Source organism: Kogia breviceps, chromosome 18, assembly GCF_026419965.1.
Source record: "Kogia breviceps isolate mKogBre1 chromosome 18, mKogBre1 haplotype 1, whole genome shotgun sequence".
Lineage (NCBI taxonomy): Eukaryota > Metazoa > Chordata > Mammalia > Artiodactyla > Physeteridae > Kogia > Kogia breviceps.
Genome location: NC_081327.1, coordinates 15,298,194 through 15,320,814, shown reverse-complemented (window position 1 = coordinate 15,320,814; position 22,621 = coordinate 15,298,194). Strand labels below are relative to the sequence as shown.

Here is a 22,621-nt window from a genome sequence, read left to right as displayed (position 1 = left end):
GTTTGCCCTGGCCAGGCAACATAGTAGCCACTTGTAGGAGTTACAACAGGAGGTCCTGGTAAGGAACACGGAACTAACAAGCTACCACCAACTGGAAGAATTCAGGAAAGGTCAAAAGGAGAGAGAAGACACCAGTCCTTATGTCCTTCCAACCTCCCAGAATCCTGACTGGAATCCATCTCGGCTGAGCAATGTGTGTGCCAACATGAAGGACCCTGAATCAGAATGACCGGCCAGAGACAATCCAGAAACTAACCCCATTTCCATAAAACCCAAGATTGCAAGCCACATGCAGAGCAGTTCTCCTGGTTTCCCTTACCCTATTGCTCTCCACACAGGGAATCCCTTCCCAATAAACTCTCTTGCTTTGTCAGCATGTGTGTCTCCTCAGACAACGCATTTCCGAGTGTTAGACAAGAGCCCACTCTCGGGCCCTGGAAGGGATCCCCCTTCCTGCAACAAAAGTAACATCTATAGTAGTGTAACGAATCTAAGAAAAAGATGGAAAAGTGGCAAAAGTTGTGGATTCGTGAGATGAAGACCGATTAAAAAAAAACCAAAACACCGTAAAAGACAGCATTGAAAATACCCACTCCAACCTAAATGATCTTTTCATACCCCTAAATACCACATGTTATCCAACCTCTCTATCAGAACATAATAAAAGCACAACATGAGGGAGCTTTTTAGCAAAGCTCTCAACACCAACAAAGAAACCACCATGGGACTTCCCTGGAAGTCCAGTGGTTAAGACTGTGTTTCCACTGCAGGGGATGCGGGCTCAATCCCTGGTCAGGGAACTAAGATTCCAAGTGGTGCATGGTGTGGCCTAAATAAATAAATAAAAGAAACCACCATGATGGACTACTGGATGTCCGTCACTATATGCACTGTTATTGTGTTGGCACAGCCTGGGATAATAACAAGCAGACTATTATCATTAACTGTTAGGAAAATGCTTGGCCAGACTGCCTGAAAAATTTCAAAGGCTTTGAAGGTGTTACAGAAAATATAAAGGACAGTGTCAAACACATAATGCATATCACAAGGCATATAAGTAAAAAAGGCTTCAATGACATGATGGAAGACGTGGAAGAAGTTTTGGCAGAGAAGGAAGTGGAACCCACCAACAAAGACGTGGAAGAGATGGCAAAACAAGGCAACAACCTCTCCTTTGGTTTTCCTGGGTCAAGCCAAGGTCAGGAGATTAATCCACTCAGTGCACTGCCCCATCACACATCCTGCAGTTCTATCAAAATCAGAGTTTTAGTTAATGTTTTAAATTTTGGTTAATTTTAAATTTTTTCTAGTACTTTCTTTACATGACTGTACTGTAGAGCAGTGTACTGTATAGTGTTTACATGTTTATTTTATATGAGTACTGTATGTGTATTGTCTGTGTGTATGATTGAGTGAAAGAGTTAAAGCAGTACAATAGAATACACAAAAATGATATAATTAAAATATTTTTTATTATAATGAAATATTGGATGTAACTTAAAAGAAACATTTATTAAATAAGGTGTTTTTAAAAACAAACAAAAAAATTCCATAGAAGATTATGTATTGGGATTTCCCTGGTGGTGCAGTGGTTAAGAATCCACTGCCAATGCAAGGGACACGGGTTCAATCCCTGCTCTGGGAAGATCCCACAAGCCGCAGAGCAACTAAGCCTGTGTGCCACAACTACTGAGCCTGCGCTCTAGAGCCCACGAGCCACAACTACTGAGCCCGCATGCCACAACTACTGAAGCCTGCATGCCTAGAGCCCGTGCTCCGCAACAAGACAAGCCACCGCAATGAGAAGTCCACGCACTGCAACGAAGAGTAGCCCCCGCTTGCCACAACTAGAGAAAGCCCGTGCACAGCAATGAAGACCCAATGCAGCCAAAAAAAATTTTTTTTTTAATAAATAAAAAGATTATGTATTGATTGGTTGATGAAAATGTGAACAGAGGCTCACAGGAACCTAAACCTGTATTGCCACTAGGAGCAATGGTTCAGTATTCACTAGTTCAGTGTTTGTGGTGAACTTATAGAATATAACTACCATGAATTAGAAGAATCGACTGCATATGTAGGTGTGTATGTATATGTATATTTCATGACTCAGGCCTTATATTCAACGGTAGACATGACAAGTGTTTTGTAACAAAGAACTTTTAATAAATGTTAGCAGAGCTGCCCCAATGGTCCAATTCTCCTGACTATGGATATGTAAGAAAACACATAAAGGTGATGAAGCCTTTTGATCTCTCCCCCTTCATCCCCTCCGCATACACACACACACACAAATGAAAAATTTTCATAGCTTGGCAGGGAAATCAGAAAGCAGTCTCACGTGCATTTCTCTTTCCTTCCTCTTCTACATCTCTTTGTTCTTTTAAAATACTCTTGAGATAGATTTAAAATATAAACATAGGAAGAACTGTTGCTGACATTTTCCCCAGATGCATGACAATCACTAAGTCTCTCTCGTGGATGATTCTCAGATGTAGTGTAGAGCTGCAGGCTAGGTCAATTTCTAGTATGACCCTTTAGATGACCTGCCACAAAAAGCTTTCAGAGAGATGACAATTATGATGTTTCTCTTCAGATACTGAGTAAGATATTTCTCTGGCCAAAAGACTTCCCTGAATAGTTATACTCAAAAGGAAAGGTATTTCACCAGTATGAGTTCACTAAAATTGACTGAAGTGAACACATCTGCAAAAGGCCTTGTTACATCTTTTAAACTCTGGTGTGAATCTTTCGATGGTGAATGAAGGATGAACTATGGCTGAAGGCCTTCCCACATTCACCACATTCAAAGGGTTTCTCTCCAGTGTGAGTTCTCATGTGTTGAGTTAAGGCAAAGTTGTCACAAAAGGCCTTTTCACATTCTTTGCACTCATAGGGTTTTTCTCCAGTGTGGATCCTATTATGCCGAACAAAATTTGCAGGTTGGGTAAAGGCCTTTCCACATTCTCTGCATACATAAGGCTTTTCTCCAGTGTGAATCCTCATGTGGCGAGTAAAGGAAGAGCTATAGTAAAAGGCTTTTGCGCACTCTTTACATTCCAAGGGTTTTTCTCCACTATGAGTCTTATTATGTCGGATAAAAACAGAATGGTGTGTAAAGGCCTTTCCACATTCACTGCACTCGTAGGGCCTCTCACCAGTGTGAATCCTCATGTGTTGAATTAAGGAAGAGCTGTCACAAAAGGCTTTCCCACATTCTTTGCACTGAAAGGGCTTCTCTCCAGTATGGGTCCTCTTATGCCGAATGAAAGTGGAGCGGTGAGTAAAGGCCCTTCCACATTCGTTGCACACATAGGGTTTCTCTCCAGTGTGAATCCTCATGTGTTGAGTGAAGGATGAGTTCAGGCAGAAAGCTTTTCCACATTCTTTGCACAAAAAGGGTTTTTCTCCTGTGTGGGTCATATTATGCTGGATAAAAGTGGAGCGGTGAGTAAAGGCCTTTCCACATTCACTGCACTTGTAAAGTTTCTTTCCAGTGTGAATCCTCATGTGTTGAGCAAAGGAAGAGCTGTAGTAAAAAGCTTTCCCACATTCTTTGCACAAAAACGGCTTTTCTCTAGTGTGAGTCATATTATGCTGGATGAAAGAGGAGCGGTGGGTGAAAGCTTTACCACACTCTTTGCACTCATAGGGCTTGTCTCCAGTGTGAATACGCTGGTGCTCTGTGAGGTGAGACCTGCGTTTGAAGGCCTTCCCACACTCAATACACTTGTATGGCTTTTCCCCAGTATGAAACCTCATATGTCGAATGAAATCTGCCATATAACGACAGGCTTTCCCACATTCACTGCATTCGTAAGGCTTCACTCCAGCGTGAATCTGTTGATGCCGAACAAGGGCCCAACTCTTGCTAAAACCTTTTCCACATTCCTTGCATTTGTAGAGATTATTCCTTGCATCAGTAACAGGGTCTCTTCCTGGTTCTTGGGAATCACGTTCATGCAGAACATCTCGTGTAGTGACTCGCTCCTGTAAAACCCTTAAATAAAGACTATCATCTGTCTCAAAGTCATCATGTTTATGGCTCAACTTCCTAGGGCATGTCTCCTTGTGGATGTCTGTTCCTGGCCTCAAGTTCCCTTCCTGCATTTCTGACAGTTTTTCCTGATCCCTTGCTTGCTCCAGCCTGGAATGCCTTGAGGCTCCATGTGTCACTCGTTCTTCAAAAGGGGTTCCCTCAGTGAGGACCAGCTGAGAAGCAGTAAGCTCTGTGATCTCAGGTTTTGCTTTTTCACCTGAAGGAAATCCAGTATAAGAAAGGTGCCTATTAGTGACGTCAACACAGAACAAAATAAATTACCCCTTTAGTGGAAGAATGAAGGTGGAAAAAAAAGCTTTTACTGTCTATGGCATTTTTACATCTTTTAAACCCAGATTTACACAGTTTCTTTCTTTACTGATCCTTGGACTCTTGACATCTTTAAAAGGTAACCCAGGAGAAAATCTGGTGCAGAATAGAAAATCTGGAGTGGAGACTCCTCTTCACTCTCCAGAATGGGAGAGGGTGGACAGAGTAATGATAATGACTGTGTTCCAACATCTCATAGTGCTATGACAGCACAGGGAAGGTGGACCTAACTTGGCCCAGATGGAAGACAGAAAGAGGTCAGTGGAGGCTACCTGGAAAGGTGCTATATAAGCTTATTTCTAAAGATGAGTAGGAATTCCCTGACAGAGGAATTAGGAGAAAAATTGTAGCACATGACTGAAAGTACAGAGGTTTGGGGTTTTGAGAGAATGTTGAATGCCAGGCAAAGACAAGAGGATGACAGGATGGTGGAGAAGCAAGGAAAGAGGAGAAACAAAATCTTAGGATTCTGGAGTGTGTGAAAGTTGGGGCAGGGGCAGTGATAAGCAACTGGGTGCACATATTGAGTCTATTATATCTAGTAAAGACTAGGTGAACAGACTCAAAATAGATAACATTTAGATGAAGTAAACCAGAAAACATATCACATTAATGAAGATTTATATGAAAAGAGATAATATAAAGTTGCCAAATTTCCTCAAATTCATCTATAAATTTAATACAACTTCAGATAAATCCCAGTAGGGTTTTTCATGGTTATTGGCAAGCTGATAGTGGAATTTATATAAAATAAGAGAGACCAGGATATTTCTGAAGAAGAATAAAGCAAGGGGACTTGCCCTTTGAGGAATTAGGATTATGATGAAATCATATACACCAAGGCAGTGTGATGTAGCATAGATATAAGATAAGCTGTCAAATTGTCAAAGGAAAAAACAGAATTGGGAGCTCAGAAATGTATATATGGAACTTTGATATATGACAAAAGCAGCAGAGACACAACTGGAAAAAGAAAGGAATACAGGAAGTCCCCTACATACGAAACTTCAAGTTGTGAACTTTCAAAGATGCGAACATGGAGCTTACTAATGAAGACTGGATGGAATTGGACGCTCAGAGAAAGAATGAAGAGAGACAACAGGAAGAAGTAACTGAAGAACCAAAGAGATTCATGACGCAGGAAATGGCAAGGGGATTTTCTTTATTTGAGGAGGCACTGTTAGTTTTTGAGGCACAGGACCCAAACGTAGAACAGTACACAAAGGTTGCAGCAGCCGTTCAGAATGCAATCCAGTGCTACCGTGTCATCTATGACAAGAAAAAAATAGCTACTATCCAAACATCATTGGATCGTTTTTTTCAAGAGGGTAGACAGAATTGAATCCAGCACAGAACCACAACCTGTGCCATCAATGTCAGGTGTGAGTGAAATTGCAGCTTGCCCTTCTCCTATTGCTGATGATCCTTCAGCTCTACCATCTTCCACCTCCTCCAGTCAATAACTCTTCTTGCCAGTTCACTCGATGCCAGCTCCTGTATACCAGCTGTTGTACTATACTACTGTACTTTTCAAGGTATGGTACTGTAAGATTAAAAATGTTTATTTTTTGTTTGTGTTTGTTTTTTATGTATTATTTGTGTGAGAAGTCTTGTAAACCTATTACAGTACTGTACTATATAGCTAATTGTGTTAGTTGGGTACCCAGGCTAACTTTGTCAGACTTACAAACAAATTGGACTTATGAATGCGCTCTTGGAACAGAACTTGGTCATATGTAGGGGGCTTGACTGTATTCAATAAATGGATGTAGAAAAACTATTTGCCACAATGGAAGAAAATGAAATTGTATTTCTACATTGTACAAAACAAAAAATTAATTCCAGACTGATTAAGACTTAACTGTCAGAAGCTAAAGATTAAAAACTTTTAATAAATGGTGAAAATGACTATCTTTTAGATCTTGGGAAAAAGGAAGATTTCATAAACATACAGAAGCATTCTTTATAAAAGATAATCAATCTGAGTAAGCTAAATATAATTTTTAAAAATGTAAACAAAGAAAGATGGCTATATTAACACAGGACTATATTAACATCAGATAACAGACTACAGAGCAAAGAAAATGGGACAAAGAGGGACATTATATAATGATAAAAAGATTAATCCACCTGGAAGACATAACAATCCTAAATCTGTATGTACCAAATATAAAAGCCTCAAAATATACAAACCAAAAACTGAGTTGAAAGGAGAAATAGACAAAACTACAATTAGAGCTGGGGACTTCAACACTCCACACCCAAAATGAAAACTGAGCGTATTATGAACTGATATTTCACAGAAGATGTATATTGGCCAATCAACATATGAAGAGATAACTCATATTTCTTAGATATGAGGGAAGGGCAAATTAACACCACAATGAGAGACCATTTTATAGTCACCTGATTGAAAAAACTTATCAAGTGTTAGAGAGGGTATGGATCCATGGAATTGTTCATACAAGGCAGGTGAAGTGTAAGTGGGTATAAATAACTATTTTAGAAAACAACAGGGCATCATCTAGTAAAGTTCTCCTTTTGCTTAACTTATAATCCCCAAATTCTAGTCCTAGGAATATTACTAAGAGTATATATTATTACTAAGAATATTGCTAAGAATATATTACTAATATTATTCCTACACGTTTGTGAGAACACATGCATGTGAATTTTCATGGCTGTATTGTCTGTGGGTACAAAAAATTAGAAACAAGAAAATTCCCATGAAAATAGATGAATACATTGTGTTATACTCATATAAATGACTACAGAAGAAAAAAATGAGTAAACTATAGCTTCATGCATCATGAATCTTAGTAATGTACTGTTAAATGAAAAGTACAAATCTTATACAACAACATAAATGGATACTTTTTATAATATTCAAATAAAAAAGCAAAACATACACAAGTACAATGAACAATCTTTAGTTTTTGAGAATGTCAGTTTTTAATGGCATTATAAAAATGATATATACAATACATACCTAAAATTTAAATTGTGGTAAAATAAACATAACATAAAATTTACCATTTTGAGATGAAACCATCTTAAAATGTAATGGAAAGAATAATTAGATGAAGTGGACAAATTCCTTAAAAGACTCAAATTACCAAAACTGATACAAGAAAAAACAATATCTGAATAGCCCTGTATTTACTCAAAAAACAAATTTTGGTATGGACTGAACATTTGTGTTCCACCAAAATTCATGTGTTGAAGCCCTAACCTCCAATGTGTATTTGGAGATAGGGACTTTAAAGAAGTAATTAAGGTTAAGATAAGGGTAGGGACCTGAGAGGATTAGTATCCTTATAAGAAGATACACCAGGGGACTTCCCTGGTGGTCCAGCGGTTAAGACTCCTCGCTCCCAATGCAGGGGGCCTGGGTTCGATCCCTAGTCAGGGAACTAGATCCCGCATGCTGCAACGAAAGATGCCTCATGCCACAACTAAAGATCCTCATGCTGTAACTAAAGATCCTGCACACCACAACAAAAGATTCTGCATGCCACAATGAAAAGATTCCCACATGCTGGAACTAAAGATCCTTCATGCCCAGATCTAAAGATCCCGCATGCTGCAATGACGATCCCGCGTGCTGCAACTAAGACCCAACACAGCCAAATACATAAATATTAAAAATAAAAAAGAAGAGACACCAGAGAACTCTCCTTCTCTTCCCCACCACCCCCAGCACCACACACCACACCTAGGAAAGGCCATGGTCTCTTTGTCTTCATATAAGAACACTAATCCCATCATGGGTGCTCCATCCTCATGACCTCATCTAAACCCAGTCACCTCTCAAAGGCCCCACATCTTAATTTCATCACATTGGGGTGTTAGAGATTCAACATACAAATTTTGGGAGGACACAGACATTCAGTTCATAACAAGGTTACATGAGAAAAAGTATGTAAATCAATCATCACAGTGCATTGCCAGTGTTCTGTAAATTTTAGACCACTGTCTCCTATCATTGTTACAGTTGTTGCATTTGTCAATCAGAATGTCAACAATAAATTGTAAGAACATTTTTAGTACTGTGGTGCTGAGAAATACCCCTACGCAAAGAGTAAAGGGGCAGATACCACCTGCTCACTTATCTGAAGCAATGAGGACTCCTACACATGGTTGGTGGGAATGTGAAATGGTGCAGTCACTTTGAAACTGATTGATGGCTTCTTTTAAAGCTAATCATGTAACTACACCATGATCCAGCCAGTCCACTCGTATGTATACTCCCAACAGAAATGCATGCTTATATAGCCAACAAAAAATATGATTAAGAATATTCATAAATTTAAGAAAATTGAAATCGTATCAAGTATCTTTTCCGACCACAACACTATGAGACTAGATATCAATTACAGGAAAAGATCTGTAAAAAATACAAACACATGGAGGCTAAACAATACACTACTTAATAACGAAGTGATCACTGAAGAAATCAAAGAGGAAATAAAAAATACTTAGAAACAAATGACAACGGAGACATGACGACCCAAAACCTATGGGATGCAGCAAAAGCAGTTCTAAGAGGGAAGTTTATAGCAATACAATCCTACCTTAAGAAACAGGAAACATCTCGAATAAACAACCTAACTTTGCACCTAAAGCAAATAGAGAAAGAAGAACAAAAAACCTCCAAATTTAGCAGAAGGAAAGAAATCATAAAGATCAGATCAGAAATAAATGAAAAAGCAGTGAAGGAAATGATAGCAAAGATCAATAAACCTAAAAGCTGGTTCTTTGAGAAGATAAACAAAATCGATAAACCATTAGCCAAACTCATCAAGAAAAAAAGGGAGGAGACTCAAATCAATAGAATTAGAAATGAAAAAGGAGAAGTAACAACGGACACTGCAGAAATACAAAAGATTATTAGTGATTACTACAAGCAACTGTATGCCAATAAAATGAACAACCTGGAAGAAATGGACGAATTCTTAGAAATGCACAACCTGCCGAGACTGAACCAGGAAGAAATAGAAAATATAAACAGACCAATCACAAGCACTGAAATTGAAACTGTGATTAAAAATCTTCCAATAAACAAAAGCCCAGGACCAGATGGCTTCACAGGCGAATTCTATCAAACATTTAGAGAAGAGCTAACACCTATCCTTCTCAAACTCTTCCAAAACATAGCAGAGGGAGGAACACTCCCAAACTCATTCTATGAGGCCACCAACACCCTGATACCAAAACCAGACAAAGATGTCACAAAGAAACAAAACTACAGGCCAATATCACTGATGAACACAGATGCAAAAATCCTCAACAAAATACTAGCAAACAGAATCCAACAGCACATTAAAAGGATCATATACCATGATGAAGTGGGGTTTATCCCAGGAATGCAAGGATTCTTCAATATATGCAAATCAATCAATGTGATACACCATATCAACAAACTGAAGGAGAAAAACCATATGATCATCTCAATAGATGCAGAGAAAGCTTCTGACAAAATTCAACACCCATTTATGAGAAAAACCCTGCAGAAAGTAGGCATAGAGGGAACTTTCCTCAACATAATAAAGGCCATATATGACAAACCCACAGCCAACATCGTCTTCAATGGTGAAAAACTGAAACCATTTCCACTAAGATCAGGAACAAGACAAGGTTGCCCAACTCTCACCACTCTTATTCAACACAGTTTTGGAAGTTCTAGCCACAGCAATCAGAGAAGAAAAAGAAATAAAAGGAATCCAAATCGGAAAAGAAGAAGTAAAGCTGTCACTGTTTGCAGATGACATGATACTATACATAGAGAATCCTAAAGATGCTACCAGAAAACTACTAGAGCTAATCAATGAATTTGGTAAAGTAGCAGGATACAAAATTAATGCACAGAAATCTCTAGCATTCTTATACACTAATGATGAAAAATCTGAAAGAGAAATTAAGGAAGCACTCCCATTTACCACTGCAACAAAAAGAATAAAATATCTAGGAATAAACCTACCTAAGGAGACAAAAGACCTGTATGCAGGAAATTGTAAGACACTGATGAAAGAAATTAAAGATGATACAAACAGATGGAGAGATATACCATGTTCTTAGATTGGAAGAATCAACATTGTGAAAATGACTATACTACCCAAAGCAATCTACAGATTCAATGCAATCCCTATCAAACTACCACTGGCATTTTTTACAGAACTAGAACAAAAAATTTCACAATTTGTATGGAAACACAAAGATCCCAAATAGCCAAAGCAATCTTGAGAACGAAAAATGGAGCTGGAGGAATCAGGCTGACTTCAGACTATACTACAAAGCTACAGTAATCAAGACATGGTACTGGCACAAAAACAGAAATATAGATCAATGGAACAGGATAGAAAACCCAGAGATAAACCCACACACATATGGTCACCTTATCTTTGATAAAGGAGGCAAGAATATACATTGGAGAAAGACAGCCTCTTCAGTAAGTGGTGCTGGGAAAAACTGGACAGGTACATATAAAAGTATGAAATTAGAACACTCCCTAACACCATACACAAAAATAAACTCAAAATGGATTAAAGACCTAAATATAAGGCCAGACACTATCAAACTCTTAGAGGAAAACATAGGCAGAACACTCTATGACATAAATCACAGCAAGATCCTTTTTGACCCACCTCCTAGAGAAATGGAAATAAAAACAAAAATAAACAAATGGGACCTAATGAAACTTAAAAGCTTTTGCACAGCAAAGGATACCATAAACAAGACCAAAAGACAACCCTCAGAATCGGAGAAAATAGTTGCAAATGAAGCAACTGACAAAGGATTAATCTCCAAAATTTACAAGCAACTCATGTAGCACAATAACAAAAAAAACAAATAACCCAACCCAAAAATGGGCAGAAGACCTAAATACACATTTCTCTAAAGAAGATATACAGATTGCCAACAAACACATGAAAGAATGCTCAACATCATTAATCATTAGAGAAATGCAAATCAAAACTACAATGAGATATCATCTCACACCGGTCAGAATGGCCATCATCAAAAAATCTAGAAAAAATAAATGCTGAAGAGGGTGTGGAGAAAAGGGAACACTCTTGCACTGCTGGTGGGAATGTAAATTGATACAGCCACTATGGAGAACAGTATGGAGGTTCCTTAAAAAACTACAAATAGAACTACCATACAACCCAGCAATCCCATTACTGGGCATACACCCTGAGAAAACCATAATTCAAAAAGAGTCATGAACCAAAATGTTCATTGGAGCTCTATTTACGATAGCCAGGACATGGAAACAACCTAAGTGTCCATCAACAGATGAATGGATAAAGAAGATGTGGCACATATATACAATGGAATATTACTCAGCCATAAAAAGAAATGAAACTGAGTTATTTGTAGTGAGGTGGATGGACCTGGAGTCTGTCATACAGAGTGAAGTAAGTCAGAAGGAGAAAAACAAATACCTTATGCTAACACATATATATGGAATCTAAGAAAAAAATTGTCATGAAGAGACTAGGGGTAGGATGGGAATAAAACACAGACCTACTACAGCATGGACTTGAGGATATGGGGAGGGGGAGGGATAAGCTGTGACAAAGTGAGAGAGTGGCATGGACATATATACACTTCCAAACATAAGGTGGATAGCTAATGGGAAGCAGCCGCATAGCACAGGGAGATCAGCTCAGTGCTTTGTGACCACCTAGAGGGGTGGGATAGGGAGGGTGGGAGGGAGGGAGACGCAAGTGGGAAGAGATATGGGAACATATATATATGTATAACTGATTCACTTTGTTGTAAAGCAGAAACTAACACCATTGTAAAGCAATTATACTCCAATAAAGATGTTAAAAAAATATTCATAGCAGCATTCTTCATAATATTCCAAAAATGGAGAACAAGCCAAATGTCCATCAACAGGAAAACAGGTATATATAATCTATTAATTCATTGAGATACTGCACAGAGAGAAACTAACTCCAAATATATGCAACCACATGGGTGAATTCCAGAGTCATAATGATTATCAAAGGAAGACAGACATAGCAATATTGTGTACTGTGGGGTTCGATTTATAAACCTTCCAAACTAATCTATGGTGACAGAGTCTAAACACTGGTTACTTTTGTAGAAGGGGATATTAATAAGGAGGGAAGCACAAAAAGCCTGAGAGGTGCTGGAAATACTGTATTTCTTGACCTGTGTGGTGGATACTCTGGCTTATATATATGTGAAATTTCATAATAATGAACTTTAATATTTGTACATTCACTATGTGTAAATTACCCCTCAGTACAAAAATTACAGAAAATAGTAAAGGGGAGGTCTGTGTAGATGTCTCTTCTAAGAATGAGAAAAGTCCTCGAAGAAGCTTGGTAGTTCAGCTGAAATACAGTCAACAACTTTTGGATGGCACTGGAGAGCCAAGAGCGTTTTTTATTTTTTAATGTTTCCCTTAAGTGTGAGAAACTTGACCACGTTTTTTATGTTCAGCAGAGAGAAGATGGAGATATACAAGAAGTAGGAAATAAATGAAGATGCACATTCCTGATGCAGTGGACAGACTCATGTATGGTTCCCCATAATCCCTGCCTCATGGTGTTCACATAGTTTTGATACCCTTTGCCTGAATCCTAGCAGGACCTTTATTTACTTCTAAAGAACAGAATATAACAAAGGTGACAGAACGTAAGATGTAAGAGATAAAGTATATGTGTAACATCTCTCTTGCTGGAGTGTCTCACACCATTACTTGATTTGAAGAAGTAAGCTGACATGTTGTAAGCTGCCTACAATTGCAGCTTTGCAGAGGACCCAGCTAAGCTGTGCCTGGATTTCTGATCCACAGATAAGAGATAATACATGAGTGATATTTTAATATTAAATAATGAGTGACTTTTAATATTGCTATATAGCAATAGATCATTAATACACCTGAGAAGGTAGGTGAAGGTATGACCTAGACGCTGCTTGGGGAATTAGCCATGGCCAGGGATGAGAACTCTTCTGAGAAGTGAGAAGGAAGCCACAGGGATAAATCAGTAAGGGTTAGAAGGCCAGAAAAACAAGTGAATGGCCTTTATTTTCAAAATGAACTAGGTCATATGCTGAGATCTCAGTGGCTAGGGAGGTGGTGATATTTGGAATAAGGTGTGAGTAGACGGGGAAGTGGATGTAAGACACAAAGCTGATCAGAGGCACAGAGCAGATATGGAGGGGATCAGTTAGGAATTTGTTACCATTATGCAGGCAAAAGATGACTATAGCCTGGACTAGGGTGACAGTGCTGGAACTGATGGAATTGGTGGAGATGATGGATTCAGGAGAAACATATGATGAAATATGATCAAGATTCAGGTATGGCTGGATATTTGGAATGATGAAAATGGAGGTGTTGAGGGGTTGTTCAAGTTTGTTTTTGGCTTTCTCAACTTAGTGAATGGCAAGGCCATGAATTGAAATGGGGAGACGAGAGGAGTGGGCAAGATCATGAGGTCCTTTTTAGGAATGATGGGTGTGAAGTGCCTTTGAAACATTCAAGTGAAGATGGAGAACTGCGGGAAGGGGTGAAGGCTTGAGACAGACTCAGCAGGGCTGAAGAGGCGCTGGCCAGAGATACTCACTGGCTGGCTGAGCAGCCTGAAGGAACCCTAGAGGGGAGAGATCATGAATCTGCATCAGTGCTATCCACACACTTGAAGTGGGGCTGACAAAGGCTAATGTCCCCTTGAGGTTTTACAAGACAGGAGGGTAAGAAGATGACAAGGCTAGGGACTGCTTTTGAATATCTCATTTACAAATGGAAGGATGGATGCATGCAGGGATGTATAGATAAATAAATGATTGGATGCAGGTAGAAAAGAGTGGGAATGCAAAGTATAGTTGGAGGTAGTAATCTGCAGAAAAAGAAAGGACTGTTTTTTCTGAATCTGGAAGGAAGTTTGAGATATCATTGTTCTCTATTCATTATGAGTAATAATATATGAATATTACTAGTAGGTAAATTTATTAAGCCACTAACTTTCCGTCAGGCAATGTCCTAATAAGCAGTTTCAAGTTATCTAATTACATTCCCAAACAATACAGTGGTGCAGAAACTATTATTACTCTATCTTTTTCTAATTTAGGCTAAGTTTAGCAAACTGAGTATATGTTCATCATATCCCTGGTATTTTGTCCTTGGGCACAAAGCTAAGCCACATTTCTATGACAAAACACGTAGCCTAATGCCCAGTTCTTGTCAATGGAATGTGAATGGAAGTGACTACATATGCAAGTGGATATGACTACTCCCCTTCTCTCCTGCTCCTCTTGGCCAGCTGGATGATGCCAGGGCCACCTTACAGCCACATACTGACAATAGAATACACCTGGGTCCCTGAATAGGTATGTGGTACAGAGCTACCCTGCTGACCCACATTATACCATGGCACAAATGAGAAACAGTCTTAACCAGTTGACCCACCAAGATTTTGGAGTTATCTCTTATAGCAGGTAGCACCAACTCAGCCTTGACTTGACGTCAAAGGCACAGGGAGATCATGAAACTTTCCCAGGGTCATGAGGCTAGTAAGTGGCCAAGTTTACAGCTCATCTCGTACCCAGTATATCACATTTCAACCCTAGTAAAGACAAAGAATGTGATGGGATTGGGAAGACAGGGGAAACATAGTTCAAAGTGCTCCATGACCACCTAAGACCCCAGGAAGGCTGCAAAAAGAAACTGCCCATGGAATTTCAGACACAGTCATTCCCTGGTAGTCTGCCAGCTGCCAAGCCACCCACCTGTACAGGTACTTCTGGAGAGGCCTCTCTTCACTGTCCTTAGTTTTTGCCCATGCTCCAGTAGGTGAATCAGCTCTGGTTTGGGAACAGGATGCCCTGTGCGTGGAGAAATAAATGGGGCATGGGTATACAGGTAAAGACAAAAGGAAAACTCTCAAGTATACTGGAGTGTACACCTTTAACACACCATCATGAAACCCCAGAAAGGGGATGACTCCTTCCAGAAGGTTTTCCCTAATTAAATCCATAAGATTCAACCTTCCCATGCATCAGAACTACTTAAGACACGCCTGGTTCTAAACACAGAACAAATGAAACCAAATCTCTGGGCATAAAAACTGAGCTCTGGTTGTTTTCAAAGCTCCCCAGGTGATTCTGATGCCCAAGGATGGCTAAAAACACTAGCCTAACTCAACTGATAGTCAGTTATCTGAGGTAGGCCATGACCTAAAATTGCTACCCATTCTGAAGAAAAAGCCTTCAATCCAGGTTGGGAAGACAGGGCTGAATGTGGGGACCTGCTGCCTTACTGGCTGCTGCATCATCCTGTGGCCACTTCAAGGATGCTGGCCTGATGATCTGGACCAAGGAGAGAAAGCAGACAAACAGAGACAACTGGGTTGGTAGATACCAACCCAGGAGCCAGCACCACCTCAGGGCTTCTCATTACGTGAAGTAATAAACTTTGTTCAGGGTGAAACCTGTATGAGGTGGTTTTCTGGTACATGCAGCCAAATATATTTTGCCAAATTCAAAGGCTAAGGGACAGGAGGACTATGGAGAGAAGTCAATGACTTAGACACCAGGACCACAGAAACTCTGATTAGAAAATCCTGTACTGCAAGCCAGAGTGCACCCAGCTGTCACTGAGCAAATGTTCACTGATGTCTGCCTGGCACCAAGCTCAGTGATGGGGCCATGGAAAAGGTGAACCAGATATTCCTTCGCCTCTGTTGGACCTGAGCTCCCTGACCCCTCAGGGACTTGGCTCGTGTTGGTCCCTCCACCTGCAATACTATTCCCCGACGTCTCCTTTCAACAACTAATCACAATTGTCATAAAATAACACTGGATTTACTTCACTGATGACTGACCTCCTGGAAGAGACTATGTGGGACACAAGGCTGGGAGAGCCCTGTCAGAGGTAACCATTTCTGGGTAAAGTGGACATTTAAGGTTTAGGTGGGAGAACACTTGGGATTTATTAATTTATTATATATAACAAATGCATGTGTGGCACTTGCTATGTTCCCAGTTCTAGTCTAAGCACTTTAAAGATACTAGTTCACTGGGGCTAAGTGGAAGGTTACTAAAAAAAATATGATAAAAATAATCATGGGGGCTTCCCTGGTGGCGCAGTGGTTGAGAATCCGCCTGCCGATGCAGGAGACACGGGTTTGTGCCCTGGTCTGGGAAGATCCCACATGCCGCGAAGCAACTAAGCCCGTGAGCCATGGCCGCTAGGCCTGCGCGTCCGGAGCCTGTGCTCCGCAACGGGAGAGGCCACACAGTGAGAGGCCCGCATACCGCAAAAAAAAAAAAAAAAAAAAAAAAAAATCATGGTCCCAGCAAGCTCATACTGCTGACTCGTCTGTGAGTCCTGCGACTGACTGTTCTTTCTGCTGAAGGGGAAATCAGCCAACAGCCATGTGAATGCTGAAGACTCAGCATTAAGCCCAGACTCTCTCAACAAGTCAAGAGGCAGGAAAGAGAAAGGATAAAGAAATAGCCTTCTCAGATGCCCATCAATGCCGTTTGAAAATATGTCTGTGTACTCTCTAAAATTAACTGCCATGGCCTCGGAGAAGCAAGGCACAGGCCTTAGGACATAAGGGACGACTGTGCAGGTACCAGGGGTCAAAGAAGCCTTTTAGCTGAGATTGTGTTGCTTAGAAAGACACCAGTAGCACTGATGACTAATAGCTTCCTGTCTGTCTAATTCACCATGTTCTTGGAGAACGTCCCATTAACCACAGGTCCTGTTAACTGGGCTGTGAGGACATCTGACCCAATCAAGCTGAATTCCAGATCATGGGAATCTGGAATAAGGATGTCAGATTGAGGTCAGCTTATGTTGGACACTTGGGTAAAAGTGTTGAGAAGAACTACGTTTGTTATACAACAATCCTTGATACAGACAAGGAAACCAAGCAAGAGGAGGTTAGATAAGAACATGCTGGGGCTGGAGGGAGAAGGGAAGGCAGGTTCCTCAGGTCTTCTCAACCAGCCATGCTTAGAGGGAGAGAGAGTGGAATGAAAGAGGCTGTGGGTACCACACAGGTGAGGCCTTACCCAGTGAGACCAGGAGGCCACAAGTCTCCAGCATCACCTCCTGGTATAAGGTCCTCTGGGCCAGGTCCAGATGTCTCCATTCCTCCCCAGTGAAGGTTACGGCCACATCTTCAAATGATACCAATGCCTGGAAAGTCAAACAGAGGTGGTGGGGTGCCTGTACAAGTCTACTGCTTGGTTAGTGGCAAAAGTCCAGAGAGACCCAAGGCCTGAATCACTGAGTATCTTCTAAGAACCAAGGTCTTTGCTGGGCTCAGGAGGGAGGTAGATGGTGCCTTTGGTAGAATACAAAGGTGCAGGAGAGAAAAGTCACCTATATGGGAATCCACTGGAGAGTGACACAAAACAATGGTAATCTTGTGTGGACTGTGAGTCCATTACTGTAATTCAAGTAATGATAACAGCAGCAGCAGCTGAGCCTCACTGGTCTGCACTGTTTGCCTGCACCTAAGGGCTTTAGATGCTGTGTTAAAGCAACTAAAAGTCTCTAGGTCTGGAGCTAGACTTCCTGGGGCTAAAATCCAGCCTTTTGATGCTAATTTCTTTGAGCCTCAATTTCCACATTAATACAATAATAGTACCAACTTCACCATGTTGTTGTGGGAATTTAAGTGAAAATGTTCATAAAGCAAACACTGCAGCGCCCAGCACATGTCAGTGCTCAGTGTGTATTTGTGAATTTCATTAATCCTCCTGCAGCCCATGGGGTAAACACCATCACTGTCTCCATTTCACAATCAACAAATGGGGACTCAAAGTCAAGCTGCCCAGAGTCATATGTCTAATGGGAAGGGGCAAGATTTGAAACCGGACCCTCTGGTTCAGCCACGGTGGGGGAGTTAGATTTAAGTATGATGGGAGCCCCAGACGGTAGAATCTTTATTCATCAACTGCTTACTGAACACCTGGTACAGGCCCAGCACTCTTCTAAGCCTGGGGATAAAGCAGAGAACAGGACTCACACTCTTGTCAAGGAAAGATCCTTGACAAGAAACTAAATAAATGATCAAGATAAAGTCATATGGCCCTAAGGGCTCCGAAAAAAACCCAAAAGTGAGTGAGATGACTACAAAGATTATGGGAGACTTTATGATACCGGAGACTTTAGATGGGGCAGCTAGGGAAGACCTCTCTGAGTGGATGTGGAACAAGGCTGGAATGAAGTTAGGGAGCAAGTCAGGTGAGGAAAAATGGGTAAATAAGAGAAGTTCTGAAGGTGATCAGAGCTATGATGAGAGCAAACAAGGTGGCATGCTGAAGAATAACTTAAGGCCTGTCCATGTGTTTACATGCCTTGAGACACAACATTCCTATGCACTGTCATTAAGGAATACTGTAATGGATTCACTTTTCAAATATAAGTAAATGTGCTAGGAAAATGGGTTCACTGCCATAAGTGGCAACCCAACTTCATTTGTAGTACCCAGATGGCATCTGCAAAGATAAATTCAGTGACTGGCTTGTCTTCTGGTCTGTCCAGGGAACTTCTACTCCTATTAGAGGAGCACCAATTTCAAAAACGCTGCGCCCACCTCTGCTCGAGAGGCTCTCTCATCCCAGTCTTCCAGCTTTCAGCTGGGTTGAGGCCCGAGGCAGGGAGGCCTGAGGGTCAGACTCCACCTGGGTGTGAGACTAAGATAATAGCAGGACCAGGAGAGTCCCTCTCTGGAAACCACATAGAGAGTGATGCTCTCTGGGTCCTGCTGAGCACTGAAGGACACACGTCACACGCATATCCTCTCCAGTTCCCTCAACCGAGAGAGGAAAATAGTTAATAGTCCAATTTTAGACCCGAGGGAATGAAGGCCAATCGACAAGCTCAAGGTTAGAGCCAGAAATGGGTGCCTCTCTTTATAACACCTGAACCCCTGGCCCGGATTCAGAAGCCTGGGTTGGAAATGATTAGCACTGTCGTTCCCACACTCAATTCTCACTGGACCTCCAGATCCGAGATTATTAAGAGAGAAAGGCGAAAGGTCCCGGGATTCCCTATATCATAGCGAGTGGAATTGTGTTGACAGCGACCCCAGCGCACATGGGGCCTGCGGAACCCTCCACTCACCAGCTCCAGCGCCGCCATGGGGCCAGTGGGCAGAGCGGGACGACGAGAGGCGGCGACAAAAGCCGGTCCAGCGGGCTCAGCCGACTCCTCCAGGCCAGCCCTGGGCGGGGGCACCTGAGACCTGAGTGTCCGCAGTTTGGGATGCGCACAAGGCCCCGGGAGCCGCCTCCGGGACCTGCGGAGACCGAAAGCTGGGGCCGAGCTCGGAGAGTGCTCGGCTGACAACCCGCTCGAAGGGCGGGTCACGGCTCATACAAAAGCGTAGATAGAGGTGGGTCCCATTCTCCTCGCGGTCCTTTGCTCGGTCTTGAAGACCTTTTTCTGAGAGGCGGCCAATGCCCAGTGCTCCAGCCAGAAAGGCCTGTAAGGACACACCGGCCACTTCCAAACGACGCCCTAAGACCCGACGCCAGAAGCTCCGCCCAAGCTGCAGCAGGTAACACCCGCCTCCACAGTGCGTCATTACTCGGCGCCCGCCGCCGACGTTCGAGGCACTGCCTTGTGGGTAACGTAATTTCTGACTGCATCCGGGTGAACCGGGGAGCTCACTTCCTGTTTTCTGTGAACACTGTACCCTGAGGTTCCAAAGAGGGGGCGTGGCCTCGTTTCTTCTTAAAGGCACGCAGATTTTCTCGTCCCTTCACGCAATGCCCCGCCCTTAAAGGTCCGTAACGCGTGACCCATGCCTTGACCTTCCGCTCTGTACTCCTGCCTCAGCGTTTTACCTCTCTGAGCCAGGATTTACAATGAAAAATGAAGATTATTCTTTAAGATAGTAATTTAAAGTGTTCCCCTAATCCGTGGTTTCCAACCCACAGACCACATCAGCATTACCTGGGAATTTGTTGCAAATACAAGGCCTCAGGCCCCACTTCAGACATACTGAATCTTGTACTCTCGGGTGGGGCTTCGTACCTGTGCTTAAACCCTCCAGGGGATTTTAATGCTCCAACACAGTTAAGAACCGGACTCTCTAAATTCCAGTGAATGAGACAAAACTATCTACTTCCTGGGAGATAACTAAAAAGTGCTTAGCACTAGGCCTAACATAATGATAAGTACTTAAGAGCTTTTGCTGTCATTTTATTATTATTTTATATTAGTATTATTAGCAATGTCTTCACAAGGATCTGGCATACACTGCTGTGAGAATAAGTCTGATATACTTCTTTGCAGAGTCATTGCTGATATTTGTCAAAACATGAAATATATTGACTCTCTGGCTCAACAAGAAGCCTCCTAAGTAGTGTTTAAGACTTTTACATAATAGAGTGTTGTACCATTTGGCTCATGTAATTTTTTTTTTAATGGTCCATGCAGCAGAGTTTCATAATATAGGTAAATCTATTGCCCAAGGGATACTTCCTTACAGGCCACGTGATTCAAAATTTAGCATCACCAGGAGTAATTGCCAGCAGGCCTAAGTGAAGAGTAAAGTTGACATGGTTTCTAGTTTGTTAGTTAAGATGACGTTATTTTTCATTTTTAATTCATAGGAACCAGGACCTCACCCTTCCAGCCTTCAGGGCAGCCAGGCACAAATGAATGGTCATGAGACAGCCAAGTCTAACATCCAGGGTCTCAGGGTCACCAAGTCTTGTTCTCATCAAGGGACAGTCAACCCATCACCCAAACTTAAGAGTACACAAGAAGATGGCAGTAAATCCTGGGGGTTGTGAGAAGTGAAAGCGTTAAGTCCAAAGAGGCATTCCAAGGATGGAGCAGAAATGAGAAAACATAATGATGACAGCTTCACAATCACTTCTGCCCCTATTCCATTACCCGCAACTCATTCACATGGTCCCCAAATGGATTGATGACCACCCAGCCAGTTTCTAGCACAACCCTTTAATTTTGTCATCAGGTATCCTTTTTATTATTTATCCTCTACATTCCACACTCTCACTTACTCCTTAATGTGACAAGCGAAAACCCTGTGCTGTCTCTGACCTCATCTAAATTTTAGAATCTCAGAGTGATGTGTCATATTACACATCTGGTCAAGATTTTGTTCCTCTAAGATCAGGAAGCTCAAAACAAAGCTAAATGTGGCTTCTACTCAGACCTGATGTGCAACTGCCAGTCAAAGACATGGTGGAGGACATAAACTACTGGGAAAAAAACCCCTGCCAGCTGAAATATCTATGCACAGCAAAGTACCTTCCAAGAACAGTGTGAAATACGACCATTTAAGGCCAAAAAATGTGAAATTAATAACCCTCACAAAATGACAATCTAAAGATCATGTTTAAGGTCAAAGTAAAGTGATTCCAGTTGAAAATTCTGCAATGATAAAAGGAATAAGTATACAAGAAAGGTGTGTTTGTGCATTTATACAACCACTCATTAGCTATACAAAATCATGTTTCCTTTTTGAGTTAGAAAGATGAACTTACCATGTATATCCTCAGTAACACATAATTTAATATGGGGAAATTGTTCTAAATCCATTATATTGTCCAAATGGAAGTAAAGGAATTTATAAATCTGTACTTTAATATGTTAAAGATATAAATAGATGGAAAGATATTTTGTGTTAATGAATTGGAAGACTGAACACAGTAAGGATGCCAAATCTCCCCAGAATGATATATAGTTTTAATACAATTCCTATCAAACTAACAGACAGGGCAGGGTAAACAATTTATATTCAACTAGTTTGAATAATTTCAGTGGGCTCTAAGTTATAGGGGTGGTAGCTGGTTGCCTGGTACCTGGCCCTGGAATGATTAAGGCAGAGGAATATTGCTTTCTGGGGCACACAGGCAGATAGAAGAAGTATGGCTCTGGATTGGTTAGTTTGCATGTTCTGGGCTGAGTCCTTTGCTATCCTCAAGAATTGGCTAGCCCTGGGAGGGGTAGTCTCTCCCCAGTCAGAGCTGCCCCTTCTAGGGCTAGCCAATTCTTAAGGGCAGCCATACCTCCTGAATATACATTGCTTACCCTGCCCTGTCTTGCCTTTCTCATGGAAACCCCAATAGTCTGTGGCCTAAACCTATCTCTTGCTCCTGCTTCTGTTTTCTGAACAAAATCTCCTGTGGCCCTGCATGGCATGCCATTCCTCTTGTTTCCAGGGGAACTGAGTGACATTATAGGCTCCTTTCAGTGGCATTGAGCTCTCCATGTTG

The 22,621-nt window shown here is 41.4% G+C and overlaps 1 protein-coding gene across 1 annotated transcript; it reads right to left on the bottom strand.

Annotated features, from left to right (window-relative positions):
• Window positions 1–1,504: 1,504 nt before the first annotated feature.
• Window positions 1,505–19,955, bottom strand: ZNF599 (zinc finger protein 599). The gene is given in 7 exon segments (XM_059044366.2): window positions 1,505–4,256; window positions 15,140–15,235; window positions 17,432–17,558; window positions 19,494–19,519; window positions 19,522–19,582; window positions 19,584–19,730; window positions 19,732–19,955. Coding segments are annotated over 7 exon segments (1,998 nt in total). The 5' UTR covers window positions 19,747–19,955; the 3' UTR covers window positions 1,505–2,730.
• Window positions 19,956–22,621: the final 2,666 nt, after the last annotated feature.